Here is a 24,449-nt window from a genome sequence, read left to right as displayed (position 1 = left end):
GGTAGAAAGATGTTATAAGATAACTCGTTGGCATGTTACGCTTTGACCCGGGTTCCACCCCCAAAACTTGCGAAATGTGTGTCGTTTATACCTGTTGTGACACTGCGTTAAACCCTTCGTATATGTTTCAGGCACTGTTGATTACAAGACTGAAGTTGACACACGAGACATCCACGCTATTCAGTCAATGTGCACCATAACTCGCCCTTCGGGATGTGAAGAAGAGTTCGAAGACGTCTGTCAGAATCTCCTTATCCTCAACGGGAAGACAGAGCCAAAGGATACCCAGGAAGCTCTGGACCTATATGCTTGGCTCGTGTCAAAACTGGAGGGACTCTACTGTATGACTCTATTAAAGAATGTTAGGAGACATGGAGTCACATTTTTCAAACAGTTCAAACCTCTTCATCTGAAGCATCTTGTCACTTTCATTAATGACCCCCTTTTATATGACTCTCATGTAGGCGCCGAATTATTGTTAGGATTACAAACAGAGGGTTTGACCCGAACTAATAATTATTCCATACGAATAACATGCACAAACATACTGAAAATAATGGTTGAAACAAAACCGTAATCAACTTTTCAATTATAAATCATGTCTCACGCAAGCACTGTCTTGTGTAAAATACTATTCACTGTAAACTAAAATTCAAAAGAGATTATAAATGTAGGCCATTTGTCATCTTCAAAACTGTTACCTTCGTAGTATGCACATTCGAAATATACATTGTTTAAATAAAAACGTAATGAGCCTGTCGTGTGTAAAAATACTCTCTACACCAATTACGTTTCTGAATGTCTTACTCATATGACGGAACTGTATAAAATGATATCAAGTTCTACTATTTCTCAATTGTTAAAAGTAATGTATGTGTACATCATTCCAGAGGTTCTGAATCACAGGTGTTGACAAACTAAAAGAGAATAATAACTGAAGTTGCTAAATGAGCTCATAAGGACACATTTGTCTCATTATCCAAGTGATATTCTGAACAAAGCCATGCCTGCATGTATCCATGCAATACATAGAAAGAGTATTTACGTAGTCCAAACATAAGTGTCATAAGAAGGTTAATGTGATGCTAACATAATAATGGTAAATTCTTGTTTTCCTGTGTTAGGTAAATGATTATCCTATTTCAAGATTAGAGTGTATTTTAATACACGTATATTTATGCAGCTTGTACAATGTATTACATGATCAAAGGGTCTTAATTCCCCCTACAGGTCGTGTAATAGCTATGGAGCCGTACAACTACATCTTTACTCTGTAGTAAATAGGTGGACTTTTACAGCTGCAGCCATGTTCCTTTTGAACATATCATAACACGCAATTAACGGCAAAGATAATGTGTTTGAACATGTGTTGGCGAACGGAAAGTTCTCTTTTGCCTCTGCTGAAAGTGGGTCACACTGGTGAAACGTTAGTGTTGGCTGCGGTCGGAGACCAAGTGGCGGAACTCTATCGGCACCAGTTGAAAATATCAGCACATCCTTCAGAGACGTATCTTCCACACCCTCTGGAAATAGTGAAGTTGTACAAACCTATAACTCGCGAATTCAAAAGTATCAATGTCTGGTTTCAGTTATGACGTTATATCAACACATTGATTCTTAGGCGAAAGCATGATAGTTCCTTACAGGTAAAAGAAATCGCAGTTGTTTATCATGTTAAGACCCATATAATATCAAGTATACATGCAATAACAAGACTGACCACAATGTTTTCTTTGATTGTCATTCTAGAAGTTGAGTAGATGAAGAATGAGGACTATTTTTATGGATATACAACTTGTTTATTCTGTATAGGCGACGTTTCGACAGAACTCATGTTTGCCTCACCCTCATCTATTGCCCAAACATGTCATATACACACACGCACACATATATATATATATATATATATATCACCCAAAAATACTTCTCATGGAACCACTTGCCTTGCAACGACAGTAGAATCTATGTCAAAACGTCACCTGTTCAGAATAAAGAAGTGGTATATCCATAAAAAAACCTTATTCATTAACCACTATGTTGCCTAAAGAGACTTGCAAATACCTTCAATATCCAGCAGGACGTCTCTCCAGTTGGAGTGCACCAATTTCTCAAGCCTGTGTGTATTACTACCCTCCTCGCTAAACACTGGTGTATAGATGAGTTCAAAAGTCGAGGAATCTATGCTGTGGTCCTCATGAACAAACAGCTCCTTCATGCTGTGCCTGTTTTGCCTCACTGCCTCGAGCACACCCAGGGTTTCGAGTCCATGGCAGAATCTACAATGAGTTGATTGAGAGGGCAAGCTTTTAATGAAGACATCCAAATGTTTCTACAAGTATAACACATGATCAACTTGTTACCCCACAGAAAGTGAACACGCACCATTATTACATCTTTGCAGTTCTTGTGAGATTATGTAATACTATTATAGCAAAATAAAAAATGTATTTTAAGTATATTACACTCACTGGTCAATGCAATGTGACACACGACCCAGAACCAGGAAGGGAATGAGAGCTGTAATCATCTCGTCCTTCCGATCTGCCCTGTACATCATTGCGCCACATCCTGCAACGAGGATCAACTCCCCAGCTTCTGGCACTGTTGACGTGTCCTCTGCTTGGCACAGCTGAAAAGATTTTAGAATCCTATAGGACTGTCGGTGTGTTTGCGAAACAGGCACGTTCAATAACAAATGTCCTGGATATTGTTCTCTGTAACCAGACATATTTATGGTTATACAAATACTGATATTGTATGTTTATTTTGCAAGCACATGAACGAGAACGGAAAAAATACTTTACCTTAGTTATATGTTCCTTGTACTCAGGATTGAAAATGTGGTCAATAGTAGGAGCCGCCGAGTCTATACCTCCGACGATGACGTCATGAAGGAGTGGGCTGAGAAAGGACGGTTGTGGCCCCCCGTGAACAAGGGAATATGCCTTCATCACTCCAACAGTCTGATAAGTTTTGCTTTGTAAGGCTAAAATATAAAATAATGCATATTGAGATGAAAACACGAAATTTATTCTCACTCACTCTTTTGCAAGTACTCTCATTCGCAGACGTATACACACGCAAGCCTTCCTGAATTTTGAGTGAAAATAATCTGATAGTAATAAAAAATGTCCATTTATCATTCTATTACATGCATTCAGTGTAAAACTTAGATAACTTTGTGATATTAAAATAAACGCTGCTGATATTTAACTTAGTTTCGTTCTAATCATTGATAAGTTACATAATTTAATATCCAAACACCTGTGCAACGTTAATACAAAGATGTGGTATTACGGATGTATGTGTTTCGGATAACTATTGTCTATTAATAAAGTTACAGATACAGACACGTACAGAACACACTGCACTCGCATGCATAAAGCTACTATGACAATTGACATGACAACTCTACTTCAAATACCCAGCACCTTACCTGTATAGATAGTTGACAAAAGCAGACACTACATACGGGATGTCAGAATCGATATTCAAGCATTGTCAGCATAAATTGTGAGAAAAGAAAATATAGGTCATTCAAAGGAGAAATATGAATGCCAAAGTTTAGGTCCTTTAAGATTATTATATATAACTATTGAAAAGGGCATTTTGAAAATCTGAATCCACTTTCAACATGATAAAAAATACTCTTTATTTTTGTTGACAGCGGTGTTAAATAACAAAGTGAACACTTAACATTACCAATCGATTTTTCCGCTGTAGAAATGTGTTCACGTCTCAATGAAAACATTAGAAAACGACAAAGCGCCAAGCTTTCACTACTATACCATTACAGGGCCATGCCTTTCATTAAAGACAATGGTTGGTGTCCCACTATCCATTGAAGGGAGCTCATCTCCATCATCTGACGTACTCTCATCAATATCCATCACCTGTGCCAAAACACATAAAACAATCTATCACACGTGACTTTATTTCTATAAAGTATACAGTACAACCAGAAATTATTGAGAATTTAAAGATTGTAATTTTTACATATTTTTTTCACTCATTACTCACGTATTAAATGTGAATATTAGCAGAACATAACTCCAGATTTAAAGACAGGTGAACAGTTAGTAGTTTGTCAAGTCGCCATGGGCAGCAATGCAGGCTTCAATGCGGCGAGGCATACTACTGATCAAAGAAGTTAGAAAGTCGTGGTCCATGCTGTCCCATTATCGGACCACCTCTTCTTTCATTTCAGCAATATTTGTCAGATTTTTCTTATTGACACTATCCTTCATAAGTCCCAAAACATTTTCTATTGGATTTAGGTCAAGGCTATAGCTTGGCCAATCTAATAAAGTCATATTTTGGATCGAAACCAGGCCTGTGAATGCTTTGAACGATGTTTTGGGTCGTTGTCCTGCTGGAAAATCAAAGATTTCCATAAAACACTTGAGCAGATGGAAGTAAATGTCCCTCGAGAATATCTGTGTACCGCTCGATGTTCATATTCCTTCAAATACACAGAGGGGCGTTGTCCCTAACACAGATATGCCACCCACACGTTAAATTTCGGCCTGTACTTTGGGCGATGATACAAAGGTTTTTTAGTTTGTTTGGTCCAGAATTTCAGTGTATTAGGAAACAGCCACACAGAACTTTCATCTGAGAAAATCTCATTGTCCCAGTTAAATTTTTATGCTGTAAGAACCAGGTCGTCATTCGCTCCTTTTGTTCAGGTTTCATGATCGGTGATGGAATTACTCGACTTTTCTGCCAACCCATTGCATGCAGCTCAGTTCTAATTGTCTCCTTACAGACAGCCACAGATCCTCTATCAATCAAATCTAGCCTTAAGGTTTCTAAACTCCTTCGTTTGTTTTTAGAAACAAGAATACCAAGCCGCCTCCTGTCACCGACAGTCAATTTTCTGAGCCTACCTGCGCCTCCCTGGTGCTCAATGCCATATCCATTTGCAATATCTTTCAAAACACGATAAACAGTGGACAAAGGGATGGCTGTTCTACTTGAAATCACTTTAGCTGATCTGATGTCCTTTTTATAATACTCTAAAATCAACTTCCTCTTCTATAAATCATCCATACTGAGGATCACTGAAAATGTCGTCTGCTAGCAAGTAAACAAAGGGGGGTAACTCTTCACAAAGTAATGAAAAAGGATTAACGGAGTTGTCTCTATTGAATGAAACCAAGCACTTGATAGCTGGTCAAGGTTGTTTATACTAGTAATCCAATTAAACATATTCCTAAAATTCTCAATAATTTCTGGTCATACTATATTACTTAATTTACAGGCACAGAATTTCGACGGGTTGATCACATTTGTGTTCCTAATTAACATTCATTAAATACGTTGCCCATATGGTTTAAACGTTATCTCTACGCTGAAAACTAATACCTTTCGAATTCATGTTCACAAAGAAATATTCGTTATTTGCCTTTATGGAACACGCCTAAAGGCGCTACAGCTTCAACACAGAATCAGATGAACGTATGGTCAAATCCCTCATTTGTCCTGAATACAAGCCATACCCACAGTTTTGTCACAACCTCAGATTTCCGTAAAGGTCCGGGTCAGAATATCGTTCTTCAGTAACCCATGCTTGTCGTAAGAGGCGACTAACGGGATCGGTTGGTCAGGCTCGCTGACTTGCTTGACACACGCCATCGGTTCCCAATTGTACAGATCGATGCTCATGCTGTTGATCACTGGATTGTCTGGTTCAGGCTCGATTATTTCCAGACCGCCGCCATATAGCTTGAACATTGCTGAGTGCGGCGTAAAAGTAAACTCACTCACTCACAACCTCAGACTCCCACAACGGACCGCCGCCGTCATATACCTGTTCAAAGTGATGTTAAATAATCGCTTATCTCACTACCAGGCTCAGGTTACAGAACGTGATCAGCCATAATTCATGTATGTTACATTCTCTTTTAATGGGAAACATGTGGAAAATATTCATGTTAAACAGCATTACGCTTTCATTATTCAATACCAAATATAATAATACCAAATCGGGCCAGATTTATGAAACATGCATTCTGTTCTTAGCTTGTGTCCCCTTTTGAGCTACAGAATATATCATGTGTGTTCAGACGTTTACCACTGAGGTATTATCTCTCGCAACCGCATCAGGCTTCTCATCTCCTGGGCAGCCCTCCTCGACAGTCTGTAATAATATATTGGACAAAATAAGTTAGGGATATTGGTATTTTTATGATTGATATTTCATCAGTGTGTCAATGAATAAATACATCATTATTCATAATTTCAAAATTTACATATATCCCTAACTGTTTTTGTCCAGTATACATAGAGACATTCTAATGATGTCGTATATGCGTCGCCCAATATTACGTGCATTTTACAGTATGCACAGGTACACTTGAATAATACATTGCGGGTTGTCAAGTTGTATAGGATGACATAGCTGAACACAAAATTCTTTATCATTACTTTTCTTTAAGATGCCACACGTACCTGCTCTTCAACCGCTGATGTGTGCAGATATATAACCCAATTGGGTAGGACTTTCTGTGCGTATACAGCAAATCTACAGTCAAATCTTCGTTATTGATCTTGTTCGGAAGCTTTTTTCCGTTAAAGTGATCCAAGTGATACGTCAGGTTAGAGATCTCAGGGTTTTGGCTTTGGTTTACACCACTTGGAAAATAAATGCTTATGACCTTATTTTCAAGGTCTGTTAAAGTCAGATTTTTATCTGCATCAAAAGTCTGAGAACCGCCACCCTTGCCTGCACTAACCGGGATGTACGTGCTTCGAGATTTATGTTTCCAACCGATATGTAGTCGCCTGGTTGTCGATCGTGATGCAGCAGAGTTTGGACCTCTCCAACTCACCTTGAAATAATAGCGACATTATCGTTTTTCAAATCAATATGAGCAGACGTATGTGCAACAAATAGCAACAGCAAATATTCATTGTTTCGAAAAATGAGCACGATACTAATACCAGGTTCTTTATCTGTGTGTACAATTGTTTGCAATACAAATTTGCTAATAAGAATATATTTAGTTGCTTTTATTTATATGATGAATGAGTAAGAAGAAATTGCCACAATACCCGTTGTCTACGTTGAGACTGAAACATCCGGAGACGTTGAACAACTGGTGATTCTGACATAGACTCTGGAAAAGTTAATAAATTGTCAAACGCCGATATTTTATTATTTGAACGTAACATGACATAATCAGCACTCATGAATTACGGATTAATTGGTCTGATAATCTTACCGGAAACTAAATTCTTGCACCTCTGTCTTAATCGTGCTCTTTCCCCAATTGTCTGCACGACAAGACTTCTAAAGTCCTCCTCAGTCAAAGACAGCACGTCTGTAGGATCAACCTTAAGAGAAACGTAGAATAGTTGCAATAGATCATAAACCATAGACGTACGAAATAAGAAAAATGAACACGACCTTTTCCATACCTTGTTGTCCTGAAAGTTCTTTTTCAGAGATGACAGGTTGAGTGCTTCAAGAATTTCATCCATGCTGAAAAAAAAATCACAATGAACGTAATTCATTTTCATATTTACTGATTCATAATTTTGCACAAAAACATATCTAAATTCCGTATGTACATCATTAGTTTAATAACGTTTCATATATCACTCATGCTATTCTGTCATCTATTTTTGTATTATCTATATTCGTCACGCCGCAGACCCGGGTTCGATTCCACACATGGGTGCAATGTGTAAAGCCCATTTCTGGTGTCCCTCGCCTATCGATATTGATGGAATATGCTATTGGCGTAAAACTATACTCACTCCCTCACTAACTAATATATATATTACATAAATCTATTTTATATACTTTCAAAATCTGTCGGACAATACATTTGTGCTTATGCGGGAAGACTACGGTGTATGATTCGCCAAATAGATTGATGGTATCCACTGCGGAAATAGAACTATAAAGAATTACAGCAAGTGTTCCTCTAGGAGAGGGGCTGTTCGTACTCATTTAATATATAAGGGGAACAAAATCAATGATGCATTTTTTCGAAGCCTGCTTCTCTCTGAGGATGCAAATTGTGCAACCAATTTAAACATTCTTAAATCGCGCCTTGCGCCTGTATAGTGAATTGTACCCCTATTATAAGTACCAAAGTTGACAATCAACACAAACCACTCAAAAACTTAGAAAATACGTTTTCCTCTCTGCCAACATCAGCTTGGATAGAATGTAGGCAGATAAGCACTTGAAACTGAATAGGTAACCATTGGAATAACTGACAATTTCATAAACACTTCGAAGGTTAAACTCTTCCAAATAGTGCTTGTCTTCCAACTTCAACACGAACAAATTACCCCAAACAGGCCTTGACATGATCAAAGTAATCTGTAAGGATAAACATTCCACAATTTACTTTGTGCTTATATATGTATACAGGCAAATCTGCATGTCTACAGGCATAAAGTTGTGTATGTATGTATGTATGTATGTATGTATGTATGTATGTATGTATGTATATGTATGTATGTATGTATGTATGTATGTATGTATGTATGTATGTATGTATGTATGTATGTATGTATGTTATGTATGTATGTATGTATGCGTGCGTGCGTGCGTGGGTGCGTGCGTGCGTGCGTGCGTGCGTGCGTGCGTGCGTGTGTGTTTATGTGTGTGTTACACATCAGGATGAGCATGTGCCATAAAATGTATCAACGAAAAGGAAACCTCGTACACTTTTCAGGCCAGCCGATTTCATGCAAGCAAATGAGTCTGTTTAGGTTGCTATCCTGTGCAACACACTGGATATATACATGCCTTTCAGAAACATCTCCAAAAGACGTCTCAAGGCGCTTTGTAAATGACACTTTGCTTGACTGACACCCTTTCCTCCAGCATTACAGTAGGGCGCCATCAGCATCATCAACATTAATATTAAACGACTGTAAGTGCCACCATATGATGATCAGACAAATAAACATATGTATGTGCAAAGTAAGGTTTTAACATGTAATGCCTTCACGTGAATGAAACATCCTCCTCTCATCAGTATATTTATAAACTTGTTTCAATCTAATTTCAGCATGTCATGAGATGAAGTTGCAACTGTCAAGTGACTGAAATGAGCAGAGCCAGTGTGTTCAATAGCTAAAGCTATCATAACCTGAACTACACGAAAGTATTGACTTATTCACTGTATATCATTATTATTCTATTTGACCACCCGAACATCAACAAAATGACTACAGGTTCCATTTATTGGTGCACAACTCACAGAAACCTGCCACGGCCTGTTCCTTGTTCCGGAAACACAGTGTTTCAGTCTGATAGATATAACTTTAACAGTCCAACGCTTTGACACTGCATAATTTAATCAAAGTCTAACACAGGAACATTAACTAAAGCGATAATATAACACACTTAAAATCCACTCAAACAACCAGTGTTATCTTCTGTATTTGGTCACATATTACCGGTTTCCAATGTCAGTGGTTAAAAGAAAATATTTTACAATTAATAGTGACACCAGCAATGAAGCTCACCTGGACAAAAGCACCAATGAACAAGCTATCGGGATCCGAACCAGAAGCGAAATAATTCCATGTTTAAGATGACATTGTTCAGTGATATACTTGATATTAAATGAAAGCATTGAAGCAGTAGAATGTAGTGAGTGTTTACTCAGTGTATTTTTTATGGCTAGTATCATGAGAATGAAGTCAACATTTGGGTCAGTCAGAGTCATTTTGGGTAGTTATTCAGGTACCATTTCGAGGTGCTGAAGAAGCTTAGGTTGCTTAGACCCATGAGCCCAATTGCCTTTTTAAGGTATCTTTGCGTTATTTGTAAAATGCCACAATGCCGCGCTTTGCAATGAATACTGCACAATGCGGTTTGAAATAAACTGCAGTAAGAATGTTTTCTTGAAAACATAAATAGTTTAATTGGTTTTGTGCTGATTTGTTAAACTCTGTAAGCTGAACTGTACATTATGTCACAGTGTAGACAAGGAACGTAAAGAATTGATCAAGACAGAATGTTTTGCATAGCAACAAATCAGCTTCATAAAAAAATATTAACAGATCGAAACCATTGATCTCATACGAGTCAATGACATCCAGGTAATTGTCTCCACAAAAGCTAGCAGCTTGGACAAATTCCAAGTGGGATGCAAAACAGAGAAAGCCTTGAGGAAAATCACTTTCAAACTGAGACATTTGTATCACTTTCGTCCAGTGCTTTAGTTTCCCCTTCAACTTGCTTTGGATGATTTCTATAATAAAGAGTAAACAACACTGCAGTATGCTGAAGACCCACGTACTTAACATAACATAGTCAAACTTCGTGAGGTCGCATTCACACACTATTAGCATAGCTAGCCAAAATGAAAGAATTTGGCTTACCTTATTCCATTCGGATGCAAATATTTCAATGAAGAAATGGGTTTTTGAGCAAGTTCTTTTTCAAAGAGTGTCAGATAAAACAAATCAATAGGCAGACCTAAGCTTACACACGATTATGCATATTATGTGGAAATACAAGTCTAATCTTCTTGTATACGTTGTGTACATTCAAAGTGGTATGCGGGATGCCCAAAGTTTAGCATCGTTTTTTCGTTTGTTTATAACAAAAACAATCAATGCGCATGAAAACAAATGAGTGTTATAATGTAGGACATTCAGTAAGAAAATACATACCCGTTTCCCTTTACTTTGCAAATGGCGAATGAGCCTCGTTTTCCGTTTGAGCATGCGCAGATCTAACAAGTGAGCATATCACAACATCGCCGTATCGCAATATCGCCGAATCGCAATATCGCAATATCGCCGTATTGCTATGTCGTGTCGTGTTATCGCCGTGTCGTGTTATCGCCATTTCGTGTCAAGTTGTTGCCATTTCGTGTCGTGTTATCGCCATATCGTGTCTTGTTATCGCCATGTCGTGTCGTGATTTCGCTATTTCGTTTTTGGCTGTATCGCAATATCGCTGTATCTTGTCGCTATATCGCAATATCGTGTTGTACAATCGCTTTGTCGCGATATCGCCTTGATTTCTTCAGGGCGATAAAGCGATTGCCCGAATGAGCCACCATAACATGCCTCACAGACCATACGAAATCGGTTGTGGGCTGCCAATCTCCATTCTCGACCTCCAAATCGTGGGCCAAAATTGACGCCATTTCGTCACCGTCAACGTCTGCTGTGAGCCCAACGTCACCTCCGATGGACCCAGAGAGACTGGAATCGAGTCATCTTTAGCAATGAATCCAGGTTTACGCTCAGATTCGCGGACGGCAGGCATAGAGTCTGGAGACGACGTCGTGAACGGTTTATGCCCAATGTTGTGTACAGGAAGTCGACAGATTCGGGGGCGGAAGTTGCATGGTGTGGGGTGCTTTATGTGGCAACAACCGTTCCCGACCTCTGGTCATCTGTGGAAACCTCACAGCTGCTGCTTACCGCGACCAGGTGCTCGCCTCTGAACTCGTTCCTTTCATGGGGGCTCATGGCCAAGGTCTACAGTTCCAGCATGATAATGCTCGGCCGCATACCGCGATGTTGACAGGAAATTTCCTTCAAAACGCTGGGATCAACGTCATGGACTGGCCATCGAGGTCCCCTGACCTTAATCCAATAGAGCACGTTTTGGATGCACTTGGGAGAAGGCTTCGTGGTCTTAGGAACCAGCCTCAGAATTTGCAGGAACTTGGCGCTGCCTTGCAAGAGCAATGGCGCAGAATCCCCAACCACGTGTTCACAAGCATCAGGCAGTCGATGAGGAGACGGTGTTTGGCAGTGGTGAATACACGGGGCGGCCATACACGATACTGAACTGAGCAATTTCGCATTTTTATTCTTGTGTCTTGACATTCTGTATACCCATGTTTTGGAACGGTGATGTAGCCTAATGGAACTGAGTATGGCACTGTCAGTGTATCGAGTACATCACACAGATCTCAGCAATGAAATAATTACAATTTAACCATCTTACCATCTCTTGTTCTTTTATAGTGCCCTGAAGAAAGAATGTGAAGTTTCTTTTTTGACTCAGTATACAATATTATATATCCGCCACACAATGTAAGGAGAAATTTGTCATTGCCGAGTGCACAGAATTATAGATGTGTTTGTCTGGCTCGGGCTTCTTGTTTTGCCTGTCTTCTTGACAATTATGGCAGGAGACACCCATGTGGTCAGGTATGAATTTAAGTCAGATCCAGAGAAAATATCCGACAGTGCCTCCTCTCTGTTCCAGGGATTTATATCTCCATTTGCATTGTGGTAAATAGCTGAAGTCAGATTGCAAACGGTGTGCAAAATAGCCACTGGCCCGCTAGCCCGTGGCTAGTGAAATCCGTTCGAACCCAGTACATTTCCATAGTCACTGGCCCGACTGTCTAAATGAAATTTCATGGGTTCAATTTTTTTAAATATACACTCTCTCCGATTAGTTAAGTTATAACACACTTTAAATGTATGCATGATTATGGCCGGATAGATGATGATATTTCACCTTGTTTAGTTTCTACCTTCAAATTTCGGGCTAATGAATTATTCTGTGGGCTGGTAGCTTTCAGGCAAAGCTAGCCCGACTATTAACAGCAAAATTTGGAAACTATTTTGCACACTAATTGCAAGGCAGGTAATAGTGTTATTAGGCAATGGACGCTTCACTGAACAATATATGGTGTGATGCCACAGGACTTTGTCACTGCCACCAAGACGGGAGACGAGTCCCTGGGGTGTGACAGCTAGTCTAAAGTTTGACAAGTTATTGGGAACTTGAGAGCCCGGAGATTCAGATAATGTTAGTTTGATGCGCATGATGTTGTCACACCCATTACAACACCTGTTCTTACTGTGTGTGTTATCGTCGTTGTTGTTATCGTCGTCGTCGTTGTTATCGTCGTCGTCGTCGTCGTTGTTGTTGTTGTTGTTGTCGTTTAAATTTCTGATTCTGTGCTGTTCCCGGTAACCACTGATCTGTATATGTTCGTGCGCTGGCAGTCAAATAGCTCTAATGAAATGTATATGTATAACATATACACATTACTTTGACTTTGAACTCGACAAGTACACCCAACCGTATCATGTCATTCATAATGACAATAGTAACATAATAATACTATCTAACGCTGATTGTAAGACAACAGCCGAGGTGTGACCTTGCATTGACTTTGGAATTCATTTACTCTCACCAGAATAAAATACTCTTAAATTTCGTGTATATATTCTACACAGCAGTCGTAATTCTAAATGAGTCAACTAATTTAGATTCCCGGTCCATCCATCACTTGATTGTCTGGTTTATTTACAGGCGGTGTCACATGGCACTGCTGTATGGCGTCAGGCAAGAAGTACTTCCACTTCAGAGAAATGTTTGGAATGGCGGATTCCATGGTTAGGGTGGTACATGCTTACTCTTTTGGTGAACACCTGGTGTCACTGATTTTCAGCGATCCATCCATATAAATATCACTGCTATTTTCACCCATGACACCAACTGTAGTTTGTTTCTGGGGATAGTCTAGACTGGGTATTCCCCCATGACACCAACTGTAGTTTGTTTCTGGGGATAGTCTAGACTGGGTATTCCCCCATGACACCAACTGTAGTTTGTTTCTGGGGGTAGTCTAGACTGGGTATTCCCCCATGACACCAACTGTAGTTTGTTTCTGGGGGTAGTCTAGGGCTGGTATTCCCCATGACACCAACTGTAGTTTGTTTCTGGGGATAGTCTAGACTGGGTATTCCCCCATGACACCAACTGTAGTTTGTTTCTGGGGATAGTCTAGACTGGGTATTCCCCCATGACACCAACTGTAGTTTGTTTCTGGGGGTAGTCTAGACTGGGTATTCCCCCATGACACCAACTGTAGTTTGTTTCTGGGGTAGTCTAGACACAGGTATTCCCCATGACACCAACTGTAGTTTGTTTCTGGGGATAGTCTAGACTGGGTATTCCCCCATGACACCAACTGTAGTTTGTTTCTGGGGGTAGTCTAGACTGGGTATTCTTTTTCACTTACGTTCTGTATTTTATTCAGTGGCAACAAATATAGCTCAAACACACCAGCTCGAATGAATAATAAATTGTATTTTGCAGTAGATGTTTTAAGTGTCTCCCCCAACTGGAGGCTGCACCATCTCGCCTGCTATATGCCGGGTTTGAGTCGGGACCAGACAAACCATCGTGATGGCGGAAGGGGCTTTGCTTGATGATATCATTAAGATGTTCTCAAAATCACAGAGATGCAGCTAGGAATCTATTGACAAAACAGTAACCAGATACGTGGGCAAATAACCACAAGGATTTTATAAAAATCCATACACGACACGGGCACACAGGATTTTGTGAGGACCCTTCCCTTGAATCAGGGATCGTTTGTGCATAAATTTATATGTGCTTTTAAGAAATCATAATGATTCTGATTAGCTGCGTATTGTTATATGTTTTTATCGTTGTCATTGTAAGCAAGAGAAGAAGCCAGAAATGCCGATAATTACCGTTGTTGTTCTGTGTGATTTTGCATCAGTCATGACGTCACGCTGCACAGACACTTTGACAATTTCGTTTATAAACATATCACATTACTGTATTGTATTTATTTTTAATTTGCTATTTCTTGTTACGATGCCCTTTCCATGCATATTTTTAAAGTATTGAGCATATGCATGGTACGAACAGACGAATGGAAGTTTGAAAAGTTGAGAAAATCCTACACAGTGTAAAGTCTGAATTATTCTTTGGTTACATTTCAAACAAATGCTGTCATTCGAACACAGTTCACCCAGGATCTTTCCTTTCATTTCATTTCGACAGTTAGTATTGGTGACAAAGACCAGTTGTAATTTGATTCTAAAATGTATAAAGAGTTCAGTGATGCATTTGTCGTAGCTGAGTGTGAAATATACATGATGCAATAGGCGTCTCACTACCGCCTTCGCGAAACGTCATTTCGTAGACACTATCCAATATGGCGGAAAGCGCACTTCAAAATGGCGTTCATTTTGGTGTATTTTCGAAAACATCCCTACCGATTCTAAGTTCATTAGCAACGTTTCACAATTATCATTAGTGGTTTCATGAAAAACTGGTACCAGTGATCATTAATATACTATTTTTTGAAATCAACACTTAGAGTAATTCTCCGACTTTTGCATTTCAATACATGCCCCAAATAAGGCTGTGAATCAGCATTTCGTAATAAGTAATAAGTAAAAAAAATGGCATAATTTCTTATGAACCCTATTTGGAGAGGCCATGTTCCGTATACCTAGTTTTGTTTAAGATAACAGTTGATGGTAGCACGAAACAGGCAATGTTTCGCAAAATTCGAAACTGTGAAGTGTATTTGAATGCCTGATATATTTGGAATTTTATTGCACTTCAAAGTGAGGGTTGAAGAGGGAGGACATATATGTCCCTGTGGCATTCAGTGTTAAACATTATGGTATTATTTGCATACTGTCAGCTTAATACAGAATTAATTGTTTTATTATTGTATTTTTCACTTCACAGTCTGAAAACAGCTTTTCAGTTTTAAAGAAATATTACAAATCAGTATAAGCACTTTGTCAAACTTGCTGTGTATTCCAGTAATTCCTGGTGAGGACGGACGGACAACAATCAATTTCAAAATAAAAACTAAAGAATGAGATTCTTGCCACTGCCCTTCAACAATACACCGTCTGCCAAAGTGCTTCTATTTATACACCTTGCATAAGCAGCACCTCACAGCCGGCTGCAAGTAGCAGGACAAGAGCAAGTAGCTACAATCGTCACACATTGTATTAACTTGTGTATTACCATAACTGGCAGGAGACAGGTTAAATCTATTTCAATATATAACAACATTCAATAATGTAATTTGATCAATGTAAAGTTAATTCTCGCTATTGCGGACCTTGTATACTTAGAGAAAAATGCAAAGCTGTCTAACCAATCCACATATCCAGGTACAAATATATTGGTATAATGTTAGACCTTGATGACCCAGTTTGTTTCATTACAATATTGAAATACCAGCAGAAACATTCAAGCGACGCTTTGATGTATGGAATGCAATATATTTAACAATTTATGAAAGAATGTTAATCAGTAAATCAGAAGGTTTATCAGACTCAATCACCAAGCAAGCTGCACCTCTTTCCTCAAGTATATTGAAGTCAATAAGTCAATAAATAGAGAATTACTTGCCATTATATGGAAAAGAAAATCAGGAAAAATATCAAAAATCGTTTATTACGAAGCTATGAAAATAGGGGTATTAAAGCAAATAGATTTCCATATCTTTATAATGCACTAAACTGTATGGCTTACAACATACTTTTAAGAGGCAGCTTTTGGACATTCCCACACTGGAGCTCTGTTTGTCTCGGTTGACTCATTTCAGTTTTATTACAGTGTAATTCTACATTTCAAGATTAAAAGTAAAAATTCCATTTTTCCATTAGAATATTTTAAATCTATTGGAAATGTACTTTTACAATGGGGTAGGTGTATTTAATGAAATGATGTGGAATAATAAAACCGTTTTCATAAACAGAAAAAGCATTTTGATGCAGAATGGAAAAAACAGGTATCGTTTATATTTGGCAGGTAATCAAGAGAAATGGTGAATTTTTCAAGCATGGAACTTTCTCAAGAAAACATTGGTTTGTCATTTCGCCAAGAAAATACAAACTTTACTCAAATACCATAGCAACGCAATTGGTTTTAATGTTTCTCTCATATACATGAAGTTTACTTCTTTAGAAGTTTTACTTCCAACTGTTCATGGTATTAATCATCTGATATTCATGATAAAGCCAAGACTTGGTATAACTGACTACACATAGTACTTTCTGTTTCTTCTGATGATGAATTACCAGCTGAAAATAAATATTAAACAGTTGCAAAGAAAGATTTTACATTCTATAATACCATGTAATATGTGTCTTAAACAATCAATATTTAGGAACAAAATGTGAGCCAGTACATGTTTTCTGGTCATTTTGTATTACCCTTTTGGATTTCCTTTTTTAAACTGGGCAAAGATTCATGTTGAAAATAGCCCATATGGAAATTATATAGAGATGTTTTATATGGTGTCAAGGAAACCTCACAAAACTTTAAACTGATGAATCACTTGTTAATGCCAGCTAAATTTACTATACATAGGTGTAAAGTAACTGGGAATGACCATTACGTTTGATATATTTAAGAGGGATCTATTATTACAGATAAAAATAGGAAACATCCCAGCCAGTCTGCTACCACTGCCTTGAATATTAAAATATTTTATGTATCAGTTTCATCAGAAATAAAACTGCATACAGAACAAGAAAAAACAACAATAATCGACATTGATCAAAATAGCAAAGGTCGTTAATCAGGACATTTGATAATCAGGATGGTTGACCACTCATCGCAAGAGTCTGTATTAGCAGGTTTCATTATATATGCTAACTTACAGCAACATTATTCTTGTGTTCTGGCACATGTATATTAGAGCAGAAGCTGATGCTCACATGAACATACATTTTGATTAGTATTTACTTGGCGTTAAAACAGCTAGAGTACACAATCATGGGTATTTACATTTGGATTTGGACAGAGGCCGGGGCTTTCCCTTGGTTGGGCCGACAGAAGCCGATGAAATTCCCCTTCTTTTGGCATTGTTGCTGTTCTCTGATCGAAGTGAACGAGCGGATTGAAACACAGCCGCATTCTCAATCTTATATAGTCGCGCCAAAACTGGAATGACTGTGCCAGTGCGCATGTCTAGGTGTCTTCTGATTGGTTGATACAGTGATGACAACCTTCACGGAATCAAGTTTCAGCGCTTGTTCGTAATTCCAGAGACAGTGTTTCACCCCCGCCCACATTCATCAGTGTATATCTGTCCCGCTGATACACACCGGGTGTCTTCATAAGGAGGACTCAGACACCCCCACCAACACCCTTCCCCCATGATGTTGAGTTGGGAGCTGTCTTTGACAGTTCAGTGGGACATTGTTACTATTTCCATTCATATGTAATCATATATTCTTCATGCTATAGGACCGTTCATAATATATGGCTAGGGGGGTGGGGTGGGGGCGGGGAATGATGGTGGTGATTTTAAGGGGGTGTCACCCATTTAGTTTTGGGTAATTTGGGGAAGGGGACTCATGAATTTTGTACATAGCAATGTATAAAATTTATGCTAAGAACTTATGGTGGGGTGTCATTGATTTGGCATGCAAGGTGTGTCATTAACATAAATTTTAGGGGGTCATTCACATTGCAGATACTTCTACATATAACTCATCATCAACCCCCTAGCAATAAGTTATAAACGGTCCCTAAGCATGGCACATTAAAACACAGTGAGAAAATACTCCTGTGCATAATAACAGACCGCAATCTTGGCATCGTTATAACTGTGTTATTGATATTTTTCAATATTCAAGCTCTATGACGGCGCCCGGTAAATAACCCAGGCGGTACTTCGCCTCTTTTAACAATGTGAGATTGCTGGGTACCTATGTTCGTCCTGTAAGCCCTAAGGATGTGTCTCACCAGAGATCTGGGACCAGCACACCTAGTGTACCTATAATCTAATATACCCAATACAGCCCATGCAAGTCTAGAATATATGTCAACTTCAGAATACCACAGTTTCAGGAAAAATGGCAACAGCCCCTGGGCTCATTTTTATCATATTTAGGAATCAACTGTCACTGTATCACGTGTACATGGCGAGAGTGTTCACGGTAATTATAAAGATAAGCTCTGCAGTAATATTAAAGGTTTATTTAGGCGGTCGCAGAATTTCCAGATTTGAACACACCCTCATCAGGAAAGCTGGTTTCCTTGGCGACAGGAAGTAGATCAACATGCATAAGAGCAAGAGAAGAGTGTAACGTATTTTTGTCTATAAAGTGAGTGAATGAGTGAGTGAGAGAGTGTCAGCAATGATATAGGTGGTTCTCAGAACCTTGTTCAAACAATTCAGTCGCTGATAGAGCTAGTGAGTGTTTTTCGCCATAATCAACAACAATGTAGATTCTGGGGTCTGTCTGTAGGTTATCCATTACATATGAAAGAAATCCGTGGGAACATCAAATCACACTATATTCTCAATGCCTTTGAGATTTGTGTTAAGACATATTGAGGATTCAGAGCTACACAATGTTGTGGTAACACATAAGGTGATATTTGGTATTCGGGAGAAGGGGGGTCGGGGGGGAAGGGGGGTGGACACCCTCACCTATAAATCTGCAAAGAGATCAAATTTGTCAGATATTACTCTGGGGTATAAAAGTGTCCCGTCAGTCACAACCACACTGACAGAGTCTGTCACACACACCCTGACACAGACTTACCCAGTGCAGCCCATGGAAGTCTACGAGATATGACAAGCCCAGATTATTACAGTTTCTGATAAGGAAAAAATCTCAAGTCTTTATGAGTATGATTTGGAAACTGTTATTCTTTTCTGTAAACATGTACTGTTCAGAGACAAGATGGTAGGTGTCTTGTTTTGAAAGTCCTATGTTTCCGCCACTATGAACTACTTGGTCGGTGTATTGCATCCGTAAACACATGTAAGCTACAGATTGTTTGAACAACACTTTGCTCTCCAAATACATAACTGCTATTGTGCCCTTTCTTTTTCACACGAACAATTTCAACCTGCCTTGTTAATTAATGATACTGTATTTTCCAAATCACATGACCCCTTCACATGATCCCCACCCCTGAATAACACCACACAAGTATGCACATACCCTTCGATCCTCACCTTGACATTGAAGAAACAAATTTAGTGTGCGTTTCAGAATTTAAATATCGGATTATTGGATTTTCTTTACACTTGAATATAGGACTAGAACTTTCAAAATGTCCAAAGCATGCCAGATCAATTACACATACAGGTGGATGCAGTGAAATGGTCCGACTGAATTTAAGTCTCAGATGGGGTCATCTATATATTACTGATATTAACAGTGTTACCGCCACACATAAATGGTTCAGTTTGCGGTCTGACGGAGTTAAACCCCTTTCTGTCGTGTTATGTACCTCTCTGTCTGTTTTTTTTGGGTAACATTAAGGAAACTCGGTTTTCTGTTATTTTTTGAAATTTTTAATCCTTGAGCAACAAATCCGTTTGATGTATGATCAGTATCTTTAGAATTTAGGCAATATCTAACATTTTATATCAAGATTCCAAATAAACCTTTTGATGTTCACTTTCCAGAAATTACAAAAAAATACAAAAGTGACTTTGAACTCTTGGACTACTGGACAAAATGTGGACTATACAGTCAATATAGCATATGAACGCCAGAAAACAACCAATCTCCACTATCCGTCCTTAGCCTTGATCCAAGGCTCTATAGTGCATGTAATTCTACCTTTATAATATGCAAATATAGATAAGCGTTCACTACATCTAAGGATTCCAGTCTTTAATAGTTACAGCATGTTCTGTTTATTAATATTATTCTTCAAGACTATTACAATGCGAAAGCTAATTACCATTGTACAAGAGACTTGTGCAAGTGTAATCTCTCGTATAAGGCGAAAAAAAAAGACAAGGTGATATATGTCGCCCGGGTATAAAATCAACGCCTGAGAACAACCAGTCTCCTTTATCCATCGTTAATCTTGCTCCAAGGCAGTGTACTGGTCCAATTCTACCTTTTACTAGTCAAGTCTAGACAAATGGTCAACGCATCCATGGAAGCCAGTCCTTTAATAGTGACAGCGCGTTCTGATTAGCGATTATATTCTTAAGGATTATTGCCAAAAGCTATTTGTTATTGTCTTGGAGACTTGTGCAAGTCTAATGCTTCCTAAAATGCGAAACAAAGACAAGGCGATGAAAGTTGCCCGGGTAAGTCCTGTCCCTGCTGAAGCAGTTAAAAAGGTAATATGGTATTCAATAAATGCTTAAACATTTCTCGTTATGTTCTGCTAATGGTGAAGTCCCCACATCATGTTGAGATGGTATAATTGCCGCAATACCAAAGCCTGCAACTTATGAACTTAGGTATCATTTTGGTATAAATTGGGGCTTCCTTACGCATTTATGCACGGTAAAAGTATTCCAGTATTTAATTTCTTTTGAATTACATTATTTCGCCAAGTATCACACACATTAAAGAAGGCATAAAAGCTTTCCGTATTCATATACATAAGTAAAACAATGTATCACAAACAACAATGTACGAGGACATGACAACTGATAGTAAAGGTATCAAAATACATTGTGAAACACGGCATTGTAGATAGAAAGATAGATGGATAGATACATAGATGGATGGATGGACGGCTGGGTAGATAGGTAGGTGGATGGGTGGATTGATGGTTGGTTGGATAGATAGATAGATAGATAGATAGACATACAGATAGACACACAGATAGATAGACAGATAGATAGATAGATGAAAGGAGCGGTCATACGAGTGCAATCGGAAAACCTCTCTAGTAAACGGAGGAACCAGTTACTGACTCCCATATTCAGCCAAATGTCACCAAAGCTTACCTCCAACCTGTATACAGAAATTTGATAGTTACAATTGTAACCCAGCAGTTTTTCACCATTGTATTATCCATTGGAACAAATGTGTAACTGCTTGTCGTTGCTGAGAAGAGTTATAGCCGTGGTTACATGGTGGCACCCACTGCTCAGAATACTGTGTTGGGACGAAGTAATATCACGGTCTTCTGAAATAAAACCCATCCTCCACAAACCAGTGGTTGATAAAGTGATGGAAGGGAGTTGTCCACTTGATAAGGTTCTATCTTCAGTAAGACTATTCTTTATATTCGACACCCTGTTGGCAGAAAGTGGCCTTGTCTTTACATCGAAGAGGAACAAACTCGGTAATTAAATCTAGCTTCGACACATCAGTGGCTGATAAAGTGAGTGAGTGAGTGAGTAAGCTGTCCACTTGATAAGGGTTCTATCTTCAGAGAGATTTATGTTCTATCCACGATGCCCTGTCAGGTATCACATGTATTCATACATTACAGGAAACGCAAGGCACAGACAGCAGTGAGCCGGTTAGGCGTTAAAACAACAGAATGGACGAAATATCGACAAAATGGCCGAAAATGTCTCTCTACAGGTCGTTTGGAGAGTGCGCGCCCCTTGTCACAGAGCATCCAAACCTGATGTGGCACAAAAAACAGTTGTATCATTGATTACAGCAAACGATAATCCCTTTCAATCTTCACTTTAAAGTTAAGCAAACAATTTCGTTGTGTATAAAATCTAAATATCTTACATTTACTTATTCTTAGCACTTAAGTATAGGAGCAGAACTCTCTAAATGTCCTAATACAAGCAAGATTACACATATAAGTAAATGCAGTGAAATGCAACGTCTGAATATAATTCTCAGATAGGGTCATCTATTTATTGCTTATCATTTTGATTTGTCAGAATAACGAAAGGCATTAGCGCCACACATCGATGCTCTGTGTGAAGCCAAGCAGAGTTATCGCCCTTCCATTGTGCTTGTGCATACACCTCACTTTCTTCTTTTGAGAACTTGGTGAAAATTCGGTTTCTGTCGCCTAGTAAATAGATTTGATAAATATAATTATAACCCATTAGGTTTACCACTGCAAAAAACATTAGAACAAATCTGTAAAATAATGTACGCATTGAAAAGACGAAGTTGTAGAGTGGCACTATCAGGTCTCTGTGTCAGGAAGAAAGTGACCTTGCATCTACATAAAAAGTGACAATATCATGTCATGGTGAGTTACACTGGAAATGAGTTTGTGAGGTAGAGGACATGGGAACAATTATGTAATGCTGAGTTTAACAAAACACTACAATATTCTGCTTCTTTCTTAAATACTAAATTCTGTGCAGTTTGTAGAAATACCCCAGTTGGGATCCTTCCAGTAAAGTTACAGCTCAATGGCCTTTGTTGTAATCTCAGTAGAAAAGGCAGTAGCCCCAGAAACACTTGGTTTTGGAAAGTAAAAAATCTTAAACATGTCATCTGGCAAAAATCATATGACAATCTGCGACTTAGTCACCAGTCTGAGCCCAAGCTCAGTAGAAATGGGCACAAGATGACATTGACAATATGTCAGCCATGTTCAAAGAGGGGTCACATAATCCCGTGATCATGATACAATCAAAGGAGCTGCCAAAGGTTTGGGTTTTTTTGATTGACAAAAACAAATGCTAAAAGCGGTTCCCTTATTCGAACGCTGTATTATAAACTACTATAGTAATGTGGTCAAATAAACTGAAACACATTTCAAAACTGAATGATTAGCAGCATGTTGGTCCTACAGTGAGGCTTGCACCAAGTTCGGTTCTTCAGTTCTGACTAACCAGCATACAGGGAAAGCAAGTAACATGTATAAAACAGGTTCCCACAGGCTCATTCTATCAACTTTTGTTGTCAGTGTATTCATTTGGCAGCAGGGTTACATGGAAGTGCAGACAATTGGTAGACACTGCACATATCGAATCATAAGAGTATGGTCACCTTATTTGCAGTGAAGATTTAATGTAGGTTTGGCTACGTGAAACTAGCAATGATTTTCAACATCCATGCTAAATGTAAGTTGACAACTCACTGAACATATTTAAATGAGAATTCATTACCAATTCATTACAACACCACAAGTCGATGTGGTGTATGAATACAAAAGCAACAAATGCTTCCACGTCTTGTACATAATGCTTCTCATTTTGGATGGTACAGTACAAAGGTCTGTTGGAATTTTAGACATTTTTAAATCTATTTCTTTAATGGAAATACCTGAGAAATCTGAACATCATGTAACAATGTGCCCTTTGTTATTCATCATACTTGCAAAATATATTTATCAACTGTATTTGTGATGAAAGATGTCAATAAGTCATTTCCTTTTGAGAAGTCAGGTGTACAATTAATGCAGGCCTTGGGATTCAGTCTCGTCATAGATCATTCCAGAGTGGGGACCTGGACCAGGTGACTTAATCCTGGAGACAGGTCAGGCCCACATCACATGAAGTGACCAGGGCCTAGATTTTCGAAGCTCTCTTAGCGCTAGGATAGTCGTAAGTGCCATACATTAACATTAACTTACGACTATCGTAGCGCTAAATCAAGACCCAGGACCTCAGATGAAGCCACACCAGAAAGAATTTATTGAGATTGATTTGAACCTGCTACACATGGTCATATCCTGTCCAAAAAGACAGACGCCCGACTCTTTTCCCTGTCAAAACTATTGAGTAAATGACAAACATTTCAACTCAATTAGTTACAGTGTTGTTGGGATCATTGTGCTGCCTTCTTTTAGATTATTAAAAAAAACAGGACTAAACCGAACAAACTGCTCATTAAGGCTGATAAATATTCACTCAGCCCTACCTGTCAGTGATCTTCCCACACCTCTCTCCCCAGACAAGGAGACTGTCACCATCCTCTACCTCCAGACACAGGGAGACTGTCACCATCCTCTACCTCCAGACACAGGGACACTGTCATCATCCTCTACCTCCAGA

The 24,449-nt window shown here is 38.8% G+C and overlaps 2 protein-coding genes across 4 annotated transcripts in view; one reads left to right on the top strand and one right to left on the bottom strand.

Moving 5' to 3' along the window:
- The window catches only part of LOC124275940, a 6,463-nt gene extending 5,564 nt beyond the window's left edge, over window positions 1-899 (top strand). Inside the window, exons 9-10 of the mRNA XM_046711644.1 lie at window positions 132-361; window positions 891-899. Coding sequence (XP_046567600.1) covers window positions 132-361; window positions 891-899 — 239 coding nt within the window. The remainder of the gene's footprint in view (window positions 1-131; window positions 362-890) is intronic.
- On the bottom strand, window positions 332-24,449 carry LOC124275926 (G2/M phase-specific E3 ubiquitin-protein ligase-like). Of its 3 annotated transcripts, XM_046711633.1 has the most exons (8): window positions 24,316-24,449; window positions 7,423-7,486; window positions 7,227-7,338; window positions 7,057-7,121; window positions 6,738-6,833; window positions 3,789-3,893; window positions 2,469-2,986; window positions 332-2,276 (listed from the first exon to the last, which is right to left on the bottom strand). In XM_046711633.1, exons 1-7 carry the CDS (start codon window positions 24,399-24,401, stop codon window positions 2,951-2,953), a joined length of 564 nt encoding a protein of 187 aa, XP_046567589.1. In that variant the 5' UTR covers window positions 24,402-24,449; the 3' UTR covers window positions 332-2,276; window positions 2,469-2,950. The 3 variants fall into 3 exon arrangements, with proteins under 3 accessions (XP_046567589.1, XP_046567587.1, XP_046567588.1); XM_046711631.1 differs by lacking the exons at window positions 6,738-6,833; window positions 7,057-7,121; window positions 7,227-7,338; window positions 7,423-7,486; window positions 24,316-24,449 and adding an exon at window positions 6,077-6,204 and having other exon boundaries at window positions 336-1,523; window positions 2,062-2,276; window positions 2,469-2,629; window positions 2,805-3,893; XM_046711632.1 differs by lacking the exons at window positions 6,738-6,833; window positions 7,057-7,121; window positions 7,227-7,338; window positions 7,423-7,486; window positions 24,316-24,449 and having other exon boundaries at window positions 336-1,523; window positions 2,062-2,276; window positions 2,469-2,629; window positions 2,805-4,019.

Source organism: Haliotis rubra, unplaced genomic scaffold (assembly GCF_003918875.1).
Source record: "Haliotis rubra isolate DU_JTF1 unplaced genomic scaffold, ASM391887v1 Scf204, whole genome shotgun sequence".
In the NCBI taxonomy this organism is placed as follows: Eukaryota; Metazoa; Mollusca; class Gastropoda; order Lepetellida; family Haliotidae; genus Haliotis; species Haliotis rubra.
Note: the sequence above shows the minus strand (reverse complement) of the source record. Positions and strands in the feature narration are given on the sequence as shown.

Excerpts from the sequence above, each read along its gene's own strand:
- LOC124275926 (XM_046711631.1), bottom strand. The coding sequence starts at position 2,951 with ATGAAGGCATATTCCCTTGTTCACGGGGGGCCACAACCGTCCTTTCTC. Across the intron at positions 2,277-2,468 it reads GTGTCACATTGCATTGACCA|ATTCTGCCATGGACTCGAAA; the intron begins GTGAGTGTAATA and ends AACTCATTGTAG. Across the intron at positions 1,524-2,061 it reads CGTCCTGCTGGATATTGAAG|AGGGTGTGGAAGATACGTCT; the intron begins GTATTTGCAAGT and ends CACTATTTCCAG.